At 41.4% G+C, this 25,680-nt stretch overlaps 1 protein-coding gene across 8 annotated transcripts in view; it reads left to right on the top strand.

Moving 5' to 3' along the window:
- Positions 1 to 20,254, top strand: part of LOC116940471 (Kv channel-interacting protein 4-like) — a 390,068-nt gene extending 369,814 nt beyond the window's left edge. For all 8 annotated transcript variants that reach the window (XM_032950349.2, XM_076065926.1, XM_032950355.2 and 5 more), the window contains 6 exons: positions 4,638 to 4,707; positions 5,251 to 5,321; positions 10,585 to 10,692; positions 11,727 to 11,831; positions 13,976 to 14,038; positions 14,574 to 20,254. In XM_032950349.2, coding sequence (XP_032806240.1) covers positions 4,638 to 4,707; positions 5,251 to 5,321; positions 10,585 to 10,692; positions 11,727 to 11,831; positions 13,976 to 14,038; positions 14,574 to 14,621 — 465 coding nt within the window. In that variant the 3' untranslated portion in view covers positions 14,622 to 20,254. The remainder of the gene's footprint in view (positions 1 to 4,637; positions 4,708 to 5,250; positions 5,322 to 10,584; positions 10,693 to 11,726; positions 11,832 to 13,975; positions 14,039 to 14,573) is intronic.
- Positions 20,255 to 25,680: the final 5,426 nt, after the last annotated feature.

Genomic DNA, 25,680 nt, shown 5'->3' with positions numbered 1-25,680 from the left:
CCTTTGTTGCCTTGGCCGTGTGTTTTGGGTCATTGTCATGCTGGAATACCCATCCACGACCCATTTTCAATGCCCTGGCTGAGGGAAGGAGGTTCTCACCCAAGATTTGACGGTACATTGCCCCGTCCATCGTTCCTTTGATGCGGTGAAGTTGTCCTGTCCCCTTAGCAGAAAAACACCCCCAAAGCATAATGTTTCCATTATGCTTTGGGGTGTGGGATGGTGTTCTTGAGGTCATAGGCAGCATTCCTCCTCCTCCAAACACGGCGAGTTGAGTTGATGCCAAAGAGCTCCATTTTGGTCTCATCTGACCACAACACTTTCACCCAGTTGTCCTCTGAATCATTCAGATGTTCATTGGCAAACTTCAGACGGGCAGGTATATGTGCTTTCTTGAGCAGGGGGACCTTGCGGGCGCTGCAGGATTTCAGTCCTTCATGGCGTAGTGTGTTACCAATTGTTTTATTGGTGACTATGGTCCCAGCTGCCTTGAGATCATTGACAAGATCCTCCCTACTTTTCGTTTTTTTTCGGTAAAGTCACGTAGGTAAATTAAAATAAAAGAGAACAATTAAATCACGACGTTTCGGAGGCAACACAAGCTTCCGTCTTCAGGTGGAACAGTCACAGTAGAATATCTGTGTCAAGTGCACAGTTCAGAGACGACTTGGATTATATATATAGGTCGGGGGGGGGGGGCCAGAAAGGGACGTGGGTGGGTGGGAGGGCTGAGTTAAGCCGCCTTTTGTTAAACTGCACAAAAGCGGGTAAACAACCCTTTTGTTATGCTGCAGGGGGGTTTCGGGGGGAGGTGATGCAAGACATCAAGTGAAGACCAATTTTTTGAAACCTAAAATGAAAACTACGAAAATGGCTGTAAAATTATAAGGTAGCTAAAGTTTGACATACAACCACTGAGAAGTGGAAATGGCTGTACAATTAAAAGGCATCTAACGTTTGACTTGATTTATAACATCTTTTCAGTGGTTGCTCAATTTGAAACCATCCTCTCGGTTGAAGTTGTGTCTATGTTTGTGTATCTGGATGGCTTCATGGACAAATCTTTGGTAATAACCGGGAGGTTTGCAGAGAACTTTGGTATCAGAGAACACAATGTCATGAGAACCCGCTGTATTGAAGCAATGATCAACCACGGCCGAAGAATTCGTTGTGCCATGTTACAAATCTGATTTGTGCTCGCGGATTCGGTCAGAAATATGTCGTTTCGTCTCCCCGATATAGCAGTCACTGCAGGTACAACTCAATTTGTAAACACCGGGGTACTGTAAGTCAGGGATGACATCCTTCATGGATGGGATCAAAAAGGGTTGTTTACCCGCTTTTGTGCAGTTTAACAAAAGGCGGCTTAAGTCAGCCCACCCACCCACCCACGTCCCTTTCTGGCTCCTCCCTCCCCCCTGACCTATATATATAATCCAAGTCGTCTCTGAACTGTGCACTTGACACAGATATTCTGCTGTGACTGTTCCATCTGAAGACGGAAGCTTGTGTTGCCTCCGAAACGTCGTGATTTAATTGTTCTCTTTTATTTTATTTTACTTACGTGACTTTACCGAAAAAAACAAGAAAGTATGAATCCTTGCAGTCACGAAAGCTTCAAATCTAGAAGATCCTCCCTGTAGTTCTGGGCTGATTCCTCACCGTTCTCATGACCATTGCAACTCCACGAGGTGAGATCTTGCATGGAGCCCCAGGCTGAGGGAGATTGACAGTTCTTTTGTGTTTCTTCCATTTGCGAATAATCGCACCAACTGTTATCACCTTCTCACCAAGCTGCTTGGCAATGGTCTTGTAGCTCATTCCAGCCTTGTGTAGGTCTACAATCTTGTCCCTGACATCCTTGGAGAGCTCTTTGGTCTTGGCCATGGTGGAGAGTTTGGAATCTGATTGATTGATTGCTTCTGTGGGCATGTGTCTTTTATACAGGTAACATCCTGAGATTAGGAGCACTCCCTTTAAGAGTGTGTTCCTAATCTCAGCTCGTTACCTGTATAAAAGACACCTGGGAGCCAGAAATCTTTCTGATTGAGAGGGGGTCAAATACTTATTTCCCTCATTAAAATGCAAATCAATTTATAACATTTTTGCCATGCGTTTTTCTGGATTTTGTTGTTGTTATTCTGTCTCTCACTGTTCAAATAAACCTACCATTAAAATTATAGACTGATCATTTCTTTGTCAGTGGGCAAACGTATAGAATCAGCAGGGGATCAAATACTCTTTTTTTCCCTCACTGTAGTACCTTGGAATACAGTGGTGGTGTCAGACGCCAAGAGTGTTACTGTGACAGCACAGGATTTGACCGATAATTATAATTACAGAGATTAATTAAGGGGACTTTGGTAGTGGAGTACAAAGAGTACATCGAAGAACCCATCGTCAACACTTCCTTACAAACGAGTGTTACGTCGACTCTTGTTTGCTCTGAAGAAGAGCCACATCTTGTACGTGTATACTGCTGTCTAAACAGTGTATATATTGTATGGTCGCATTATTAATTACGAACATGGTGAGCATGGTGAGGTTTTTTTTGTTCATGTCATACAGACAAAATGTGTTTGTGTTTATATTTGGCGAGGCAGAATGGAGTTCTGCTTATATATTTGTTTTCATGATGCTTTGCAGCAACCCATGCTGAGTTTGTGTACGTCATTGCTTTTTTGCGCTGAATCAGATCCAATATATTTTACTTGGGGTACTCTTGCCAATAGCATCTGACGCAGAGAGTCAAAAGGAGTCCAGAGTTTGCTCACTTAAACATTTGCTGCTTGATCATATTGGCCAGGAATGCCAATAGGCTGACAGACGAAAACATATTTCGATTACATGTGGAGAGACAGAATGGAGGTCTGCTCATATTTAGTTTGCGTCACAAGTTAGAGAGCTGGACAACTCGTGGGAGAAAAATAAATTACCCACAAAAACAACAAACTCGCCAACAATAAACGTTGCACACCGCGGCCGTTCTGATACGAGGTCAAGGAACTCTGACCGACCGAACAGGAAATGGTTTGAATTTCGAGATAAGGTGTTCAGATCCGCCAACTGTACAATATTTGAATAACCGCGTGTTGTTGACGCACGTAGAGCCACCAGGACCATGCCACGGAGAAGGTGTACCACGACCCCAGTGTAACCCGTGTTCACTTGAGATAAAGACACGGGTAGAGGAATGCCCCTGCAACACGTTCTGTCTCTAGGCGTGGTCGCTGCAGCGTAATCCCTAAAGGCCCAACACGCCTAGCAGCCAGCAGAAAACAGCACGACAGCATGTGTAATAGAGAAGAGTTAATTTATAGATGTATGTATGCTGAACTTCTTTCACACCGTACATAGCCTACCATGCTAATCGGAGGTGCGGGGGGATGGACAGCAAGCTAAACACAAAAAAGTGGATCTAAAGAAAATGAGTTTTCAATCTAGATTTAAAAAGTGCATAGCTCCACTGGCTTCCTAATGTTGGAAGGAAGAGCATTCCAGACGGCCGCAGAAGCGTATCTATATCAAGCTGAGCAAGGTTGTGAAGACTTGGGAAATGAGATGATTGGAATTAATTCCCAAGTCGAACGGTATGTGGGACGAAGCAGAAAGAGAAATGTTTTGGCCTTTCAGTGTGGTGGCTGAACACAGTGTGGATCAACGTGGGTGGAGGCGTTGGAGTTCATGGGAACAGTAATGAACTGTGAGACTTAGTGCGTCCCCGTTGTGAAAGTCATAATCTTGGCATAGTTGTGCCGTGTCCTGGTCTCTAATTTGCCATTGCTAATTTGTGTGTTTACACATGTGTGCACGTACACCTCAATGAGGTGTTACGATGTTACGTACATGTGTGTGCATTCATGCGCGACCGTGTTTGGTTTGTAAATTGTACAAAAGCTTCAGCAATAAAAACGGAGTGCTTTATAAGTAATGTGACTTAATGTGGGAAATGGCCAATTTTTTCGTTTGCAAATGCATTGCAAGTGCATTGCTTTAACTCTGTTCGCGTGTATTTGCTGTCAGATTAAAAAAAAATTGGTTCGTACAATTACGAGGAAATTCAATTCACAATGGGAGAGAAAAAATGCAAGATGGTCATCGTTTTGCCCACCAATACCTTAACCTTGACACCATTAGATCTTGACATAAAGCTTTCGTGACTGCAGCAACTCATATTCTTTGGGTCTTTCGGTGAAGTGACATAGGTTAAAATAAGTAACAATAATAGGAATAAATAACCATCTACGTGACTTGACCGAAAGACCCAAAGAACTTGACACCATTCCCATTAACCAAACGTGCGTCCATTCAGGCCCCTTGAAACACGTAGAAGCTATCTCTGCAATTGCAAATAAATGACGAGAGCAGAAGATACAGGGTCTAATAGAGGGCGTGGGTGGCTTCTCGTATTATCCACTGAGCTGAGCAATATTGCAGCAAGTTAGGTGATGCCACCCATTATGCCCTCAAAGTATATATTTTTCTCTCTCCCTGCAATCCGGCCGCGTCCCCCCGGGAGTGCCATGTCAGACAATGCCCTCCCTTCTCGCCCCATGTATTTATCAATAATGTAATGGGATTCATTGTTGTCCTCCGTGCGACTCCCGTCCCTCACCCTGTCTGCGCCGACCCTGCAGGAGTGCCCCAGCGGGATCGTTAACGAGGATAACTTTAAGGAGATCTACGCGCAGTTCTTCCCACAGGGAGGTGGGTACGGAGTTTTACTTTTAAACACGCACGTCTCGCGCAGGGGTGAGTGTTATTCGGCGTCACGGTGTGTCCTATTTTATCACAGCGGCGGGGGACATGCATGCGTTTTAAATGCGTGAACCGTGATGCATTCACTGGTGCACTTGTGGCCCACGCCTCCTTGTGTACTGGGAGTGTTGTATTCAATCAATGTTCTTGCTCTAAATAATTCAGGCGATTTGGTTTGTTCAGTTAATTTTAAAGGTTGCATGCGTGACTGCCTGAGATAGCTCTAATTGTAGTAAATTACTTTCAAAGTATTTTTAATAATAATTATAGCTACCTTAAGCAGACTTGAAATGTTTGAGCATGAAAATGTCTGTTTTTTTTTTCCATCTGCATTTATATACGTCACATTTACATGTGGGCTAATATCCGTCCCTTAAACATACTGATACATTAATAGTGCTTGGGTTTTAAAGCATAGACTACCATAATCTATATAATTACTGTAATTACATTGTTCTACCCAAGTAACTGCCTGTTGTAATCTGTTTGCAGATGCCAGTACATATGCCCACTTTCTTTTCAACGCCTTTGATACGGATCACAATGGCTCCCTGAGCTTCGAGGTAAGCGGTGATGCCGTCTTTTTTTTATTACGCTCGGAACCACGCCTAACATCCGAGCCCACATTTGCGCTGTGCACCGTCAATAACAAAAAACAAACAAACCCCCCCCAGCTTCCAGCCATTGCCCACTCCACTGCTGGATGCGTGTTATGTTTTAATTGTTTTCGCACCGTAACGGAGGCCAACCGCGCTCACCGGAGATGCCTCCCCCCGCACACGGCCAGTTGTAAGGGTTGCCTGAGCACACTTCACCACGCTGGTAACAGTGCGCGTTTGTGCAGAGGGTCGAGGAGAGGGAGGTACAGAGGTGGGGGGTGGGTGGGGTGGGGGTGCAGGGGCCGGAAATGAACTCAGGTCGCGAGGGTTGGTGGATCGGACAAAGGGTTGAAATGTTGCGAGACTCCTTTACCGAGAACATCGAAGTGTGGACTGATGTCAACTGTCCATTTTCTGTGTGAAGGGATAGAGCGTTTCCCCCTCGCACGCGTGGGTTCTCTCCGGGCGCTCCGGTTTTCCTCCCGCATGTATGGACACTCACTGAATGGCTGAAAACATCTTAATATATAGAGGACTGCAGAGCAATTGTTGGCACCGGCTCACCACTTGGCAGCCTTCCAGCTCGTCCGTGGTTCCTCAGTAACTGTGAGATGCAATATGCGTGAACGACGCTGTATAATATTAATCATTACATTGAATTTTCTTTAAGTCGCCGAGTTCAAAGTGCATTATGCTAAACACTCCACCCTCTTAAACATATCACTTTTTGAACCTGCATTTTAAAGTATATTTCGCGTTTGCCATCTTGTATTGTGTGCATATATAGTACGGAGTACAGCTTGAACTTAATGCTTTTGCGATGATATATTCGTTGGAGAGATTATTTAGATTATTTTGGTGCTATAAATGTCAAAATGATGGGCCGGTTTGTTGAGCTATCATTTGTGGCCAGGTCGCATCTGAAAAATAAGTTAATACCTCAGTGGGCTTTTTCTGGTAGGATGGGGATAGTTTAACTGTATTTGTTTGTGTTTGGGTGACTTATTTACCTTTCTTGTACTTTGCGCTACTATCATGTCTTTGTATTGTTTGTTGTTGTAACGTTTTTACCTGCCCCTACTAGACATCTGTGAAAAAGAGCTTTATAGCTCATCGGATTCCTCCAGTATAAATACATTTTCTGATTCTGATACTGTATACTTGTGTGTGTGTGTGCGTGCATGTGTCATGACATCATCATTACAACGAGGGTGCCCAGGGTAATGGAGAACACAAGCACTGCATTCAGTTCATCGGTTGTCATTCAGCTACTATGAGGCCACACGTGCCTCCTGTGAAGTGCACACGGGTGGCATGTGGCCTGTGTACCCTTGCTGTGTGTCAGCGGGAGGACCCTGGCTCATCCACAATGTGTCATGTCATTTCACAGCGCAATTTACGTGAAATAAAAAAAAACATTGAATGTCCTTTTCAAAGTGTAAATGGAACATACTGGAATTCTGATTTCGCCTAATTATCCGGCAGCAGGGTGCTTAGCCGCAGGCTGCTGGCATTTGCAGTAAAAAACTCTACATCACGTCGTGTTGTGATGAATGTTAACATGTAACATGGGAGGTGCTTTTTAAAAATAGGCCTACAATTTGCACTTTTTATGACATTGAGTAATATGCATAGAGTTAAAAAACTTGCCAGGATCCACGACCATTTAAACTGTTTATCTGACCTGGAATACATTATGAACAAAGAGCTAAAATCGTGCTTGATATTAGGAGAGTAATTTCCCTTGAAACAACCCAAATAATTTCAGTAACGTGGGTCACGTTGAGCATTCGCAAAGTAATACACAGTTTTTAAATTGCCTTTTACAGAAAGCCTGACTAAGAATCGTTGACAGGCCAATATATACTTATACATTTTCAATAAAAATATGGAACATGGGGATAGGATAAGGGCAATGATTAGGGTAAATATCTATGTGTTCAGTTCTTGCAGCAGATTAAGCGATATGGGTGTGAGCCCCGGGTCTCAAATACCACATGGAGATAAGACCTAAGCTGGATCTTTGAGTTTATCTGTGACCTGCAAGTCATATAACTAAGTAAGCTTTCTGAGGATGGCTATAGACCACCATGTGGCTGAGATATAATATGGACCTCGCTTAATAAGAAACATAATGGAATCACTTGTATTTAAAGAGATATCCTGCATTCTTACATTATGCATGAACAAAAATGCAAAGTCATATTTTTATCCTTTTTTTATTTGAGAAGATAAGATATAGATGAAGTTTTGTGTCGCAAATCATTGTTTACTCCTCAACATATATTTTTAAAATTTGATTATAGCAGTGACTCAATATGGTCTTCAAATCGCAAATTGTATGCACAACGCAGGGAGCCATGCTTGTGGGCCTGTAGACCTGGATTTTATTTCTAGCTGTGCACGCTTGACCCGTGATAGAGACAAGTCGGAAATCAACCAAAACCAGCTCCCGTGTCATTAAGCCATTGCAATTAAAGAAATATATTCGTCTCGCACTACACTGGTTTGCACGTTAATAAAAAGCAAATACAGTACTGTAGAATGCAAGTGCCGTGTTGTGACACACTTGCAATACGGCAGTGTATTGATACAAAACACTACCATATAATGATAAAACATGTTTATCATAATTTACAGCCCTTTGGCAATCCACTGTTGTTGGTCATTAGTGTGGCACATTAGGAATGGACCACTCTTTTAAATATGTATTTCCTCGTGCAGCAATGGAATAAAGTGTGGTTTTGTGAAGGTCATTATGTGCTGTGCGGTACATAAATGCACGTGTGTACACCGGCAAGCGATACTGAGTTGGGCCTGTGGGTGTCTGGCAGGGTTATTGAGTGACCTGACCTATACACCAGTCACGTGGTTAATGGCGACTCGGTTTAGGATTGCCGTGTGTGACACACGTGCTGTTGGATTTTACAGATTACCACAATAAATGTGTTTGCCCTCGATTTGGAGCAACTGCCCACGTCCTTCATTTCGAGTGGGCAACATAGTGTATAATTATTTTTAAATCAAAGCTACGGGGTGTGTTTGTGGAGAAGTCAACATCTATAATCCTATTATTGCTGCTCACACAGTCTTTTAGCGTTACGCGAATCACACTGATTGATAGACAAATGCACCATCTTTAAATACAGCATATGTTTTTAGATTTGAAGCTTTCGTGACTGCAAGGATTCATACTTTTTGTTTTTTTCGGTAAAGTCACGTAGGTAAATAAAATAAAAGAGAACAATTAAATCATGACGTTTCGGAGGCAACACAAGCTTCTGTCTTCAGGTGGAACAGTCGCAGCAGAATATCTGTGTCAAGTGAACAGTTCCGAGACGACTTGGATTATATATAGGTCGGGGGGGGGGGGTCAGAAAGGGACGTGGGTGGGTGGGAGGGCTGAGTTATTGTACTATCTCCTGACGATATCCTCGTCAGCTTTGATGTGGTATCTCTGTTCACCAACGTCCCAGTACCTGATACCATAACAATAATTGAAGATTTGGTCCAACATGGACTGAACCCAGAGGTACCTGTGCTGGCTAGGCACTGCCTCACCAACACCTACTTTACTTGGAGTGGCACCTTCTACAAACAAAATGAAGGTACCCCTATGGGCTCCCCCTTGTCACCAGTGATAGCCAATGTTTTCATGGAGAAATTTGAATCAGACGCCATCCAAACATCCACCCTTCGCCCTTCCCTATGGAAGAGATATGTGGATGACACTTTCGTCATTTGGCCACATGGCCTCCCAGCATTGAACCATTTCCTAGACCACATTAAATCCAGACACCCATCCATCAAATTCACCATGGAAGTGGAGAAAGATGTCAAGCTGCCATTCTTGGATGTTCTGTTTGAGAGGAGGACTGATGGATCTTTGGGACATTCTGTTTACAGGAAGTCCACCCACACGGACTCCTACTTGAAGCCTGAGTCCCACCACCACCCGACTCAAAATAACTCTCTCATCAAAACGTTATACCATAGGGCCCATTGCATTTCGGACCAACACCACCTGCCCAGTGAATTAAAACATATACATCTGGCCCTCAAGATGAACGGATACTCTGACCGTACCATCCGCCAAGCTGTCTCTCCTACCATACTGAAATAACCACTTGAGACTGATCAAAATCATCACGTTACCATACATAGCATGCGTTACTAAAAAGATTTCCAAAATTCTTAACAAACACAAGATCCAGGTCCAGTACAATACAGTATACAAAATCCGTGATCTGATCCCATCCGTGAAGGATGTCATCCCTGACTTAGAGTACCCCAGTGTTTACAAATTTAGTTGTACCTGCGGTGACTGCTATATCGGGGAGACGAAACGACATATTTCTGACCGAATCCGCGAGCACAAATCGGATTTGAAACACGGCAGAACGAATTTTTCGGCCGTGGTTGATCATTGCTTCAATACAGCGGGTTCTCATGACATTGTGTTCTCTGATACCAAAGTTCTCTGCAAACGTCCCGGTTATTACCAAAGATTTGTTCATGAAGCTATCCAGATATACAAACATAGACACAACTTCAACCGAGAAGATGGTTTCAAATTGAGCAACCACTGGGAAGATGTTATAAGTCAAGTCAAACGTTAGCTGCCTTTTAATTGTACAGCCATTTCCACTTCTCAGTGGTTGTATGTCAAACGTTAGCTTCCTTATAATTTTACAGCCATTTTCGTAGTTTTCATTTTAGGTTTCAAAAAATTGTTCTTCACTTGATGTCTTGCATCGCCTCCCCCGAAAACCCCCCTGCAGCATAACAAAAGGGTTGTTTATCCGCTTTTGTGCAGTTTAACAAAAGGCGGCTTAACTCAGCCCTCCCACCCACCCACGTCCCTTTCTGGCTCCTCCCTCCCCCCCGACCTATATATATAATCCAAGTCGTCTCGGAACTGTGCACTTAACACAGATATTCTGCCGTGACTGTTCCACCTGAAGACGGAAGCTTGTGTTGCCTCCGAAACGTCGTGATTTAATTGTTCTCATTTTATTTTACCTACGTGACTTTACCGAAAAAAAACAAAAAGTACAGCATACGTTTGTTTATTTTTTTTAAATGAAATCATTTATTTTTGTGGAGCGGGGATAATTGGATCCGTCACAATACTGCCGCACGCTTCACTTTGTAAACAGCTGTATTTAGATAGAGGTTGAGGTTTGAGTTTGCTTGGCTTTCTAATTCCTCGAGTATTGTTGTCCAGGACTTTGTGATGGGCCTGTCCGTGCTGCTGAGAGGCACCATCAATGAGAAGCTCTACTGGGCCTTCAACCTCTACGACATCAACAAGGATGGCTACATCACCAAGGAGGTTAGGAAACACGTTCAACCTTTGTATGTATGTATGTTGAAATTCTTTCGCACTGTTTACACGAGCATGCCATTTGAATGTCGTCACGGTGGCGAGATGTTAACTACCTCGCCTGGTAGACAGGAGGTTGTGGGTTTGACCCCGACACTGACGCCTGCTGCTGTATATTTGGAGTTTGCGCGTTCTCCCTGTCGTCACGTGGATTTTTATCCGTGGCCTTCCCGTTTTTCCCACATTTTAGAAACGTGCATTTAGACTAATTGGCTGCTTTACATTTCCAGATGATAAGCCACTTCGATCAGCTATCAGTTGTGGCCAGGTCGTTTCTCAAAAAAGAGCTATATAGGTCAGTGTGCCTTACCTGGTTAAGTAAAATAAAAATAAAAAAATAGAATTGAAAGAACACCAAAATAGTAATATTCATCCTTTTAAAGGTTCTTCATCCAAATTGAGTTAATATGTTGTATTTGTTGTTACGTACAGTGAAACTCATCTTCATCCGTCCTTTATTGTCCAATTGTCCAATGTCCATGTATAAAATTCAGAAAATGCACAGATAAGCGTACAAAATAGGATCCGAGATGAGCAGCACCCCATATCAGGGCATCGGCCATGGGGGTTGATCGTACTTTACCACGCTGATCAGTGGAGGGTTGGTGGATGGAGGGTCCGTTGATCGAGTTCAGATATTACTCGCTACTCATGTTAGCTGCAGCCTGGAATCGAGCTCAGGATTCCGGGTTTACAGCGCAGTGGACTAGCTACCGTGAGGTCACTTCTCACCCCCGCATTTCATAAAGTAATGCACCACGTTGCATGGCTCACACGGGGGTACCGACTCGATTGATAAACTTGTTTTAGTTGGAGCAAATACATTTTTTTTCCTTTTACTTTGACTAAACTCTCCAACAAGGACGTCAGTGCAGCACAATGCTACCTCGACCACAACCGCCGCATACTCCCCGGCGCAGAAGGCACCCACGTGAATGTTTACAACGCCGTCACATCGTTCTCTGCTCGTTATTGTTTTATAGGAAATGCTGGACATCATGAGATCCATTTATGACATGATGGGGAAATACACGCACCCTGCTGTGCAAGATGAAGCACCACTAGAACATGTTGAAAAGTTCTTCCAGGTGAGCGCTTTAAAGAACCTCTTTTAGCTATAACATTTGATTCAAATTGTCCCCGTTACGCATGCATAAATGAATTCGCTTGTTACTTTTTTTGAGCAAATATTTAGTGAGTGACTCGTAGGCATAATTTAAAAACGTCCATTGCCAACCTTAATCTTATGCCTAACATGTTTATCGCTCAATACTTGACCACCATAGTCCACTCCATTACTGCATTTGTGAATTCCTACATTTCCTCTGGTACTGTTCCTCTAGTCCTCAAGCCAACCATTATTACCATCCCATCCGAAAGAAAGATCCATGAATCCTGATACCCCACAAAGCTACTGCCATATCTCCATTGTCCCTTTCCTGTGAAATATCCTGCAAAGCTGCATCACCGCCGATTAGCACGGTTGACTATGTACGGTGCGAAAGAAGTTAAACGTACACACATCACCCACATCCTCTCTAATAGCCTATTTTTTTCCACGGCTTTACTCTTTCTGATCTTGTCTCCATTTTTTTTTAAACAGCCCTATTATGTTTAACACGTAGGCTTTCGCGACCAATATTTTTCATAATAAAGGTTTTTGGGTTAGACCGCGCTATTTATAAATGTGTCGTAACCCTCCACCACCCGACATGGCCAAACAGTAAAAATGTGTCACGTTTACAAAGGACAAATAATTCACTACTTTAGCCCACCGGTGTGTTGAAGAGTGAAGAGAGGGCTAAAGTAGTGAATTATTTGTCCTTTGTAAATGTGACACATTTTTTTACTGTTTGGCCGTGTCGGATGGTGGAGGGTTACGACACATTTATAAATAACGCGATCTAACCCAAAAACCTTCATTATGAGCCCTATTATAGATAACCAATTATCTTTTTCTGTTTGTTGTAACGTGCTTACTAGTTTTGACTAGACATCTGTGAAAATTGCTTGATAGCTCATCGGATTCCTCCAGTATAAATACATATTCTGATTCTGCACTGTAGTTCTCTCTACATCCTCAATCTTATAGACCTCAGTGATGTGTTTAATCCTGTCCAACACTCCATCCACCTCGACTACAAGTATGAATATGGTTCTTTGCCTATCACAATTATTTCCTGATTACTCTGTCATCTCTGCTGTCTTGACTCCATCTCAACCTGGATCATGTCTACTTTCTCCATGTAAATATTGAACTTCGTTCCTTAACCGATGTCCTCTTAATTGGCACAAGAAATCGCCCCCTTGTCACGACCCAACACCGAGTATTCAGTGTTATGACATGTAACAATAATCTCACTAAGAATTTCATAACCTTGATGGCACGGATGATCCAAAATTCGCTTTATCGTCTGACATCCGTCAACTCTACAAGGCTCCCTCTGCATAATTTCCCACATCCGCAATTTCCTTACCCCGTCTGCTGCTATGAACCCTCATTGATGCCTTTGCTACTTCTCACCCGTCTCCTCCACGGCTTTCTTAAATCCCCCACCGCAAAACTTCAGATCATCTCAAATGCCACCGCCATACTTCTGACTTGCATCAGCAAATGGGCTTGTATATCGCGAATGCTCAAATCACTCCACAGGCTCCAAATTTAATTCAGAAAAGACGACAAGATCACCTTCATTGTTTATAAGATCATACACAGTCTTGCAACAACCTCCCTCCTATCTCTGTCACTGTTTACACACATCCACTCCAGCAACAAAGGCATCTTAAGTTAAACTTATCGTCAACTTTCAAACTGTGGGAGGCTACTCCTTCTGCTTTGTTGTCTCCTAAGAATGGGATTCTCTCCCCTTGTTCATCGATATAACTGATTCTCTCCCCTTCCTCAGGTTCAGGCTTAACATATTTTGTGTTTCCTGTCTTTGACGAGTTGTCTGTCTGACTCGTTGTCCCTACCATCAATACCTGCCCCCATGTTTTTACATCTCTGCTCCTCTTCACCACATCTTGATCAAGATCATCACCCCTTCCACTAGCGCTGGCCGCCACTATGTGCAGCGTTTTAGAGATCTGGCTGTGTTTTTTTTTACATTTGCTTGTGTTTATTTTACCAAAAATGATGAATAGCATAAGCAATAGGTGTTCATTTGAAATCAACATTTTTTTTATCACTGTGATTTCTTTCTGCTATGAGATACACTATCTTCTTTTTCAGAAAATGGACAAAAACAAAGATGGAGTTGTTACAATAGATGAGTTCATGGACACTTGTAAAACGGTGAGAGACTTTACCCACACGTCACACACTTATCACCGCATCTGAGCTGTGAGAAATTACACTGAAACGAAGGCGCGCACTGTCGACGTGGAAGAGACTTTAGAATAACGTTCAAAGTCCTCTATTTCTAAAAAAAAAAAATGCGAATTAAAAAAAAGTCGAGCCAATTTTACGATCTTCACATTCTACGGTGGGTCGCTGCAGTTTCGATTGCCATCTGTAAATATAAAATGACCAATTCTGTTAAACGCATTTCCATTTCCCGCGATGCACCGTCCGTCATGATGCGTAGAGCCCTTTTGTCGACTGCTGGACGAGGCCGTGAGGGTTATTTGACCAACTTCACCCGGTGTACTGCGGGTTGGTGCAGTGTGGAAAGCGGAGGAGCACAGAACAATCTATTATGTTGCACTGCCCTCTGCTGCCGACGACAATGTCGCTTGCACCTATTTTATTTTCACGGTGGTCACCCGTCAAAGCACTATTCAGGCTCAATTCTGCTGTTAACGAGTGCTTCTGCGTTGTTTCTCTTCAGGATGACAGCATCATGCAGTCCATGCATCTTTTTGAGCACATCATATAACCCTGCGTGCTGAACGGGTTCTCCCACGAATTACTTTTTTCTGCTGAGAAGTAAAACATTTAGAGGAGGAGGAGGGGAAAAACAAAAACCTGCATGAAAACCAACACTGGGAAGATAAACTTCTGTCCATGACTATTTTGTACTCCAGTGCTTTCATTGGATTTCGTATACCAAGTTAAAAAAACATAACGCAAAAAAAAGAAGACGAAAAAAACGACCATCTCTCAATGATTTAACAGTTTTAAACGTTGATGCCTGCCAAGTTAAGACCGGTTCCGGAAGCTTGTTTGGCAAGAATAGCCGAGCACAGCAGCCTGCTTCAACGGTTCGATTCGTCGTCGAACATGAAGAAAATAAAGTTTGATTTGTGCTCAAACAGTGTGGGACCATTTTGGAGGCGATGGAATGTCTGTAAAGTCTCTTTGTACCTGCCCTTTTGTTTGTCGTGTGTCTTGCAATAGAGATTTCGTGGCATTTCCTTGCATGGACATTGCCATACAGCTGATTTTAAGACAATCTGGCCAATTGTCCAGCCACGGTATTTTGCCACTGATGCATTAAGCCGAGAACATTTGTATAATTTAACTTTTTTTTAATTGTTTAACTTTTTTTTTAATTATACAATGCAATGTGAGTTATCGATCGTTCATTCTACTTACAATTAAAATTATTCCCCACCGCTGTATTTCCTTCTCTTAACCGAGTGTAACCATGTCCACCATGTCACTACGAGTTATGACGAGGGTTTGTAAGGAGAAAATATCATGTATAGTTAAAATGCTGCATCATGTAACCTGCAGTTCCAACATGTAATTAACACTGAAAATAACACGGTCGAAAAATGTAAAGTCTTAAATATTTTTTTAAGTATCAAATGTTTTCATGAAAGCAAAACACGGAATATGTGGTCTGGTTAAAATAAGGACTTCCATTTTAACTTCATTATTGGATTTATTATGTTTTAATAATTATTTTTGTTCAGATTATTTTAACTGTGTTATGTTAGCGTTGAACACAATGCAAGGTGTTGCAAAAACACACAGGCTCGATTGACGTAAAACATTTGAAATGCAAAGTGTACATTAGTTACAGGAAGAGAATTGACGGTGGTCATTTCCCCATATTTTTGTATATCAATCGAGCTATGTTGGTCTCGTAGAACAGCATTAATGGTGATGGTAGTCGCATTCCTTGTATCCACCAATGAGCATGATAACATGGTCCAATCCCTACCAACAGCATGATACACACACACACGATGGACAGTACCGACAAAATCGTTTTAAAGAATGCAACAGATTTTAAATATAAAGATGTTGGTACTCATGCTGGTAATAGTTATTGTGCTACCTGGATAAGCACATTTACAGTCCCACGTTTAGTCTTGGAACAATCATAACAATGCTTCACTGTTTGATGAGGTTTTTTTTTTATTAGGATATAGCAGGAAGAGATTCCACACTTGAAATCCCCTGTTTGACGGCTCATCTTGGCTCGCCTTGATGCTGCTACTATAATTATGACTAATTCGTGTATAATTATTTTGCATAAGTGTTATTTTAAGTCCATTTTGCCAGATGTATTGGCAACAATATCACATAACTTACTTGAATGCTGGCATCAAGGCAAAATCGGGCATTCTCTAGATTGGCCACTAGATGGTGATATTCAAACATCGTATGAATCCATGAATGTCCTTTATTTTAGGCACACTCAAATATTACAAATAAGCGTTAACCACAATCTTAATCCTGAAAATTGCAGCCAAAACCGATTGCAAATTTTTACTTATTTACCTGGCGGCTAAACAACAATTTACTAAATGTAATTTTATCCCTTATCCCCTAAATAACCTATTTAATGGGAAATGCAGGCTGCCAATACAGCTGGAGGCATAGCTGCAAGTGCAGATACAGTTCAATTTTCGATTCAGTATAACGTTACAGGAGCATTGTGCAATGGTTTACAAGTAGTTGAGGAAGTGTAAAATGATTAGGCCCCAAACATCCGTTGCGTCGCACATTCTGAGCGTGTACGATTCCATCATGTATTGATTCAAATTGGGCAGAGATAGGCCTTGGCCTCAACCCTGATGATATCGACTGAAATGGATACAAAGTACATTTGTGGCTGCAATTGAATGTTACCCAACAGCGTGTGAGTGTAGGCAGCTGAACGGTTTGTGCGTGGGAATGTCGCGCGGCAGTGGGTTGTAAGTCTGCTTCACATTCATTGGACATAGGTCAGTGGTAATTCATTCATAGGGTCCTGTGCTCTTGGAACTGTCCTCCATTGCTTTGGGCTAAGAATTGGAATTGATTGGTAAGCTTGCCAAAAACCCAGGATGTCAATGATGTGTACGGTATTGTGATACATTATTTTGTGTGCATAGCTATTAAGAGCTTTCACTTATGAGAGCTGAGTGCTCTAAAACATTTTTATTGAAAAAAAATTCAACTGCAATTGCATCCCTTGTCTGCTACAATGGAATAACTGCTGAGACACACTCGCATGCCATTGCAGGTTAGATTGTACACATTTCGCATGCAGACCACAGACTTCAAGAGGCATGGAGGCCACATCCTTCAAGAGCCAGTACTACAAAAATAAATCCGAATTATGTACGGCAAAAAAAAATACCCTTCAGCAATGGCAGAGGTCTAAAGATGTTCGAAGCCTGAAGTGATGATGACTACTGCTGGATTTCCACCGGCCACTTTTGATTTGTGTTGAAGTTGCGCTGAGAATCGCTCGCGGGCTTTCGACAGCCACGGGGCCCTTACAATAACGCATGTCGCACCGACGAGTAAGATAGACCCAGATCGCTGAACACACGCACATGGACTGTGCTTGCTAGCCCTCCCTGTCTCGTTATAAAGAAGCGCGTGTGTGAAACCTGACACTGTAAACAAGTATCGGTTTGCCGTGTCGCACAGGAACGTGTCGCCATATCCTCCCTGGGAGGAAGTGTTTGGTTTTCTTTAACATCAAACTGTATTCCTCATTCATCGTCGGTGCATATGTTTTTACATTATTAAAATCATTTTTTTTCAAATGCACGTCAAATGTAAAGTACAATATACAAATCTAGACAATTTTTTTTCCCAGGAGGGCCTCACTCATGGGTGGTTCTGCTATTGGATGTTTGGGCAGAGTTCTCTCTTGGAGTGTCCTTGTGTATGGAAGGAAACCAGAGTGCATGTAAAGAGCCCACACATAACGAGATACTAATCAAACTCTGCATCTTTTGATCACCACCCTATTTGCTGTACTGTCACCTACTCTTTGCTCTACGGGGACCCATTCACACCATCCAAGATGCACCCAAAACAACCAGGGGGACCAAAAGCTGATCGAAGTTCATCACCAAACCCAGCCGATCATACCGATAATTTGTGACCGACACGTCACAGACACTTGTGCAAATACATCTCATGAATTTCGAGAAAAGAGCAAGGATCGGAGTTGAATGGTCTGTGCTCCATTGTAATTGCAGTGTTTAATAGCAGACATATAAAGGTTCTTGCAGTACAGAAACATGCAAATTTGTTTGCATTGGGAGGCTGACGATGGCTATTCACTGTGCACTCGAAGCAATAAAATGCTAACGCTGCTTCTGCTGTCACTCGATAGGACATAGAAACCATGCAGATCTCCACCGAGAATCGGCGATTACATATCACATGTGCATACTGTTGTGGTGTTTCCTGTATAGTTTTAACGGTCATACTGCCATTAGTTGCTGTGTCTGGACTATATGATCAGTGCCGTAATTGGCACCGCCACATCGTGGAGAATGATCGAAAACTGCACGTCTGATTAAAAAAAAACACAATTGTTTATTGGATATTCAGGTTCAGTAGATACAGTAATACAGATGTGTGTGGATGTACTTTAAAAAAAATATCCTGAGATTTGCTATTGCTCGCTAGAAATGCATCATACAGGGCTGTTTGAAAAATCGGCACGTAACTTCTTCTCAGATTGAAGATACTGTACTCTTCAAACATTAGGCCACTGCTACTTATAGTCCATGGGCCAGAGTATAAATTGGCAGCACCTGAAGGTAGCACTTCTGTTGTACCGATGTATTCATAAGGCTAATGAGAGTTTATTTTTTTATTTTACCCCAACTAATTTCGAGTGGTTTTCACATTCTCTGTTGTTGGCCACATATAAATTGAAACCTCTTCAAGTTATGCCACCTGTTGCGGTACTGACAAGGGAAATATCTAGTCTGGGCGCATGCACTCTTATAAACATGTTTCAGGAAGTCTCTCCCAGAAGCTATTGCAATGCATTACTGTTACGAACATAACAGTTATTTTCAAGTGTGTATGATTACTATAACGTATTTAAATCGATGAAGAGATAGCACACGTGAGCACTGAAAAATAAAAAAAATATATGTGATATAGTTAAAAAGTCTGCTTGCTAGACAATTAATGTATAAAGCTCCTAGCATTGCCAAATTAGATCTATAGGTAAAATACCAAAGCACCGTGTGCTGTAAAGCTGACAGGACGGTATATACACACGCACTGTGATATCACTATAGCGCCTTTGTGTGCTGCAGTCAATCCAAACACAATACGGTATGAAATTAGCATTTATTATATGCTTAATCAATATAACTCTAGATTAATACGGTATATTTATTAGGCCTCCCGAGCAAATAAACAATGAATTACAGTTAAACGAATCACAATTATTTTGCATATGCAGTTTTATACAAAATGCATAATAGAGGTTTTTGTTGGGTTGGATCGCATAAATATAAATGTCATTGAACCCGCCACTACCCGACACAGCCAATTAGTAAAGTTTGTCACGTAAACAAAACGTTCCAATTCGTGAATAGTGCAGCACACCGCTTGTGTGTTGGAGAGTAAACCCGCAACATATTGGTCGCGAAAGACTGTGTTAACTTTGAGTCTTATACAACTGGGTAATCTGGTCACGGTAACAATGCTGGCCTGCAACAGAAAACCACGTACCGTAAACTGTGATTGAAATCCTGAATATGGTGCAATGACGATTGCCAGGAAATGCACTCTACTTAATTTTAAAGAGAATGTAGATTTAACAGTACTTGATTTTTGTTGATGATGATGATGATGGCCACGGGAACAATGAATAAATCCACAATTATGGCATGGCGGTAAAAGTTCCCATCATTATTGCTCGTAAGTTGTGTCATTCACAAAATACCTGTTCTTAAAGCTGACCTGTGCTCCACCACTGTGTAAGGCTATTGGCAAGTGGTGGCTACTAGTATTTAGTGTTAATTAATTCATTTGCATAGAGAAGAGTAGGCACTTGGTAAGTTGTCCATTTCAATATTTAATGGTGGTACATGTCCAGGTGTTATCAGATCACCTTTCCACTTCTGGTGCTTTGCTATTTATCCTGCAAATGCCACTTTGCTTTTGCAGCTCAAACCGTAAATACCAACTATGCTTCATACAGTATTCCTGCATACAAAAATATACCAACTAAATATTATCTTCATGAAGCTGTGTGTGTGTATAATAGTATGCTGTAATATGACCTATTTTGTAAAAAGGTTCTATCACCAACGCTCAATTGATGTCACATTAAAGTTACAATAAATTATGTTTATTTCAACAAAATGTCCACGTTCGAGTCTTCCTTTCCTCAATAAATTCCTAAACAGACGTATTTGTTTCGACATATTGCACGTCAATGCAAGCATGTGTAGTTGTAGTTGAATGTAAAGGTGACGCAGGGGTCAAAGGCCCAGTCCTGCATTTTGTTTTCTTACCCCGATGCCGTTGGATGAGCCTCCACTGGAGAGCGCTCGATAAGAGATTCTCTGAACAGGGTTCTCAAGATTCGCGAATTGATGGCCTCAGCCTGGTCACCAATGGTTCTGCACGGAACAACAATAACAAACACAAATCGTCGCATGAAAGTGATTTAATTGAAGTTAAAGGATTGTTACGTCTGGCGATGCAACGATCCATCATCGGGCTTCCTACACGCGTCTTGGTTTAATTCGCTCCATCTCCGCCTGGACACAGACTCGGGCACGTTTCCCCTACGCCTGCCACTCCCAAGATTACTGAGGGACTACCACTGCCTGGGTGTTCTCTTCGTGTGCTCTCGGTCTGTTTCATGTTGTTTTTACTGCCTCGGCCCAAGCTTGATGAATGTAAGTTATTTTATTTATTTTCATATTATTTGGGTCTTTCGGTAAAGTCACGTAGATAGGTTCAAATTAATACAAATAAAATAAACAAAAAACTACGACGTTTCTATAGCAACACAAGCGACCGTCAAACCTTTGAAGTTAATGCAGGCTGTTTTTAAAAAGTTTAAACCTTTAAAAACAGCCTGTCATCACTTAAGACAGCCTGCCATCACTTAAAAACAGCTTGCCTTCACTTAAAAACAGCTTGCCTTCACTTAAAAACAACTTGCCATCACTTAAAAACAGCCTGCCTTCACTTAAAAACAGCCTGCCTTCACTTAAAACAGCTTGCCTTTACTTAAAAACAGCCTGCCTTCACTTAAAAACAGCTTGCCATCACTTAAAAACAGCCTGCCTTCACTTAAAAACAACTTGGCTTCGCTTAAAACAGCCTGCCATCACTTAAAACAGCCTGCCATCACTTAAAAACAGCCTGCCTTCACTTAAAAACAACTTGCCTTCACTTAAAAACAGCCTGCCTTCACTTAAAAACAGCCTGCCTTCACTTAAAAACAGCCTGCCTTCACTTAAAAACAGCCTGCCTTCACTTAAAAACAGCCTGCCTTCACTTAAAAACAACTTGCCTTCACTTAAAACAGCCTGCCTTCACTTAAAAACAGCATGCCTTCACTTAAAAACAACTTGCCTTCACTTAAAAACAACTTGCCTTCACTTAAAAACAGCCTGCCTTCACTTAAAAACAACTTGCCTTCACTTAAAAACAACTTGCCTTCACTTAAAACAGCCTGCCTTCACTTAAAAACAGCATGCCTTCACTTAAAAACAACTTGCCTTCACTTAAAAACAACTTGCCTTCACTTAAAAACAACTTGCCTTCACTTAAAACAGCCTGCCTTCACTTAAAAACAGCATGCCTTCACTTAAAAACAACTTGCCTTCACTTAAAAACAACTTGCCTTCAACTTAAAAACAGCCTGCCTTCACTTAAAACAACTTGCCTTCACTTAAAAACAACTTGCCTTCACTTAAAAACAGCCTGCCTTCACTTAAAAACAGCCTGCTTTAACTTAAAAACAGCTTGCCTTCACTTAAAAACAGCCTGCCTTCAGCAGATTTCCCCCTCTCCTCCTGATGACGATCGATTGTGTTGTGATCGAAACGTCGTAGTTTTTTGTTTATTTTCTTAATTTGACCCTATCTTCGTGACTTTACCGAAAGACCCAAAGAATATGAATTCCTGCAGTCACGAAAGCTTTAAGTCAAGATTTATTTATTTTCACTTAGTGACTTGTTTACATTTTTATTTTTGGCATTGTGTTGTAATTTGCTAACCCTGCCCATACTGGACAGTTTTATTTGTATATATATATTTTGTAAGTGATTTTTTTTACCTTCACTATACTTTGCACTCCTGTCGTATTTTTGTATTGTTGTAACGTTCTGACCCCGTGCCCCATACTGGACAGCTTTATAAAAGAGCTTCATGGGTCATCGGATTCCTCTTCCTGCAGTCTAGATTCTGACTACTCGAACAGTGGGAGCCACCCCTACCTTAACCAAGGTTCTCAACAGTCCCTGTGGGTTTCTTCACTTGTGCATGTGTTCCCCAATCCGTGTCTTCCTCTTCCCGTCTCTGTTTCTCAACGTCTCCTTTCTTATTTGCACATTTCTGCTTTCAATGTCGGTGTTCCATGTTTGTGATCCGTGTCATAAGCAATGATATACACGGATGATAATTTTAAAAAAAATAAGGTGTACATGTTGTGGATTCACTCTTCAACACACCGGTGGGCTAGAGTAGTGAACTATTTGTCTTTTATCAACGTGATACATGTTTTACTGATTGGCCGTGTCGGGTGGTGGAGGGTTGTAACACATTTATAAGTAACGCGATCTAACCCAAAAAACCTTTATTATTCATTTTTTCGGCATGTTGGTCATTTATTTTCATGGTTGAATTCAATTTTCAAACACCACTTGAGCATGCTCTCATTTGCCTCTTTATTCACAATGTTAATCCTTATTCACTTTCAATAGCTGCACTAGTCGGAGGTGTTTTTTTTACAGTTGCGTCACTCCAACAAATATATTTCAATGTTTCGGCAAAATTGTGCTTGACTTTTCTTTTGATAAGAAGAAAATATTAATCATCTCAGATGTGCTGATGACAACGTGATTGTGACAACCATTGGTACTGAACCACAGAAAACTAAACCCTTTTTTATAACATAAAAACTAAACTGTGTTTATAGTTTAGTTTTAGGAAATGCATTGCTTACAATCATACCGGATCTTATCAAATGTGCCTAAATTTGAGAGTATATCGATTGTAAATGCTGACGGATAAAAACAATATATAATGTTCTGCCATGTGTCAATTCACTCGTAACGAATTGCACGTTTGTTCGTGACAAACCCTTCTTACTAATTGGCTGCGTTGGGTGGCGGCGGGTTTAACGACACGTTCATATTTACGTGATATAGCCCCCCCCCCCCCCCCGCAAAACAAACCTCTCTCATGGATAATATTGGTCGCCAATGCCTCCTTCTCTGTGCTAGCATTTGAAACTGTTTAAAAGCTTTGCTCTGGTAGGTACCACGCCAATGGCATTGGTTGGCGCACCTTGCTGAGACTGCCACCTAGTGGAACTGTGTGGATACATGGAGTCTGATGGATTGAAGGGAAGCCCCGTCTGGTTTTACAGTGCCAGTCGGCTCTTGCCCTGGATGATTGTACAAAGCTGTACTCTGTAATGCCAAATTAAATCAAATTCAACATTTACAATTGTGCAACACACCAGCGCTTTTGCAATTGATGTGCATATTGTTTTTCTAGTTAACGGATAAGGCAGTACTATATATATAGTCGTACGTTAGAACAATGTGATAAAGAATCTTGTTAAAATTACACCTTTGCAGATTATGTATAATAAATGTAAAAGTAATTAATGCCAAAGTTAAGCACCTGTCGTGCTTTCAAACTAATTATCATAAAGGTTTATGCACTTCAATTTGCTTTTACCACACAATCGCTAGGTAGTTAAATCCCGTACTGCTAACGCATTCTTGAGGGGACATTTGCAATTATTGTACAGCGTATGTTTATGTGACAATTTTTATTTATTTCACAAATTACCGACAAGGCTATTTCACTTCATAGGCATTATTGCGTACATGCAATATTGCAATAATGTATGTATCCTTGAGATGAAATGTAAAATACAGGACTATACATTATATATCAAAACGCAGATTTGGTGAATAATGCTTTGCCAGTTTTCAAACAGAAGAGCGAGTGAAGCAACTTCAAAGGTATCGTCGTGGGCAATGCTTCCAGTGGGTTGTGAATGCACCCTGTATATCGGCACCTTAGCGCGGTGTCAAACACGCGCATGTGTTCGTGAAACCAAAACCAAATTAATAAAATAACTTTTAAAGGTTAGTAAAAAAAAGCACTTTTGGTTAAGTCTAAAAATGGCAGTTTTGTGAATTGCGAAAGTGTGCAAGGAGACCACAGCCCTCTGCATCAGCTGCACGTTTCCATTATGTTGTCAGATCCCTGTTTGGCTTTGCACATTTGTTTTGTCTCGACAGAGTACTAAGAAGCAATTGCACTGCTATGGTATAATTTGTTAGCGTGCAACCTGAATAATAACCATGATTGTATGTTGAAGTTCTTTTGCACCGTACGTAGCCTACCGTGCACAACCAGACATCGTGTGGGGAAGGGAAAAAATGCTCCCGTTAATAATTCCAAAATATCTCTATTAGGTGAATGCAGTACCAGCTATTGTCACATGCTATGTGTAAAATCTGAATATATATACATTCACGGATGTTTGTGCTATGAGTTACATCTAATAGTGTTACCATTGCAATGCGTGAATTACTGTCCGTCGCTCCACTCCACTATGGATGATACATTGTGGTTACATAATGTGGCTTTTCATTATTGCTAACAAGTCATGGTTAGTGCCATTGTCCGCTGAGTGTAAAAGAAACGCGTTGTGCCAGACAATCTTCTCAGCAGAGCCGCAGTCCTCACACTGCCGGTGTGGTTAACGGTCTGACCGGGGAAGTTAAATTTAGCACCTCAAGATTATCAGGAATGGAAATTGTAACTTCTTTCCACAGTGGGTTAAATATAATATGCACCGTAGGCGTGCGTACCTGTTTCATTTGAACATAGGGTTGCTATGGCATGTTTGAAATGTCTGCTCTTTAAGAGACCGATTTAAAAAAATATATATAACACTAAATAAACCGATGTGCTGCTGGATTTATAGTATCGCGTTGACATTTCCGAAGCTAAGCAATAGCCATATAACAATAACCATATAACAATATATACAATAGCCATATAACAATACAAACATATAACAATATAAACAATAGCCATATAACAATATAAACAATAGCCATATAACAATATAAACATATAACAATATAAACAATAGCCATATAACAATGAATCTTGTTTCCCCACCCCTCCTCCCGAGCATTCAATGCAATGTCACAATGTAAGTCACCAATTCAAGATTGTGTTTGTCTCATTTGTTCTGTCTAATTTATTTTGTATTTTATGTCCTGCATACAGTCTCATATCCATTACCATTTTTAAAATGCTTGATCAACGCTTACGTTTTGATTTAAAGCTTTCGTGACTGCAGGGATTCATATTCTCGGTTCTTTCGGTAAAGTCACGTAGAAGGCAAACAATAAAATAATACAAATATAAACCATTATTTTATTACTCTTTGGTTCTATTCGTGACGCTTACGTGCTAATTCAAGGCATGCATCATGAGTGTAAAGCTGAAGTTAAACGATGCAATGTTCATGCAATGCACATGAACTGCCTGTAAGTTAATCCACTGCTCGACGA

The sequence above is a fragment of the Petromyzon marinus genome, chromosome 9, assembly GCF_048934315.1.
Source record: "Petromyzon marinus isolate PM22_M1 ecotype Great Lakes invasive population chromosome 9, UKy_Petmar_22M1.pri1.0, whole genome shotgun sequence".
In the NCBI taxonomy this organism is placed as follows: domain Eukaryota; kingdom Metazoa; phylum Chordata; class Hyperoartia; order Petromyzontiformes; family Petromyzontidae; genus Petromyzon; species Petromyzon marinus.
This window is presented reverse-complemented; position numbering and strand designations above follow the sequence as displayed.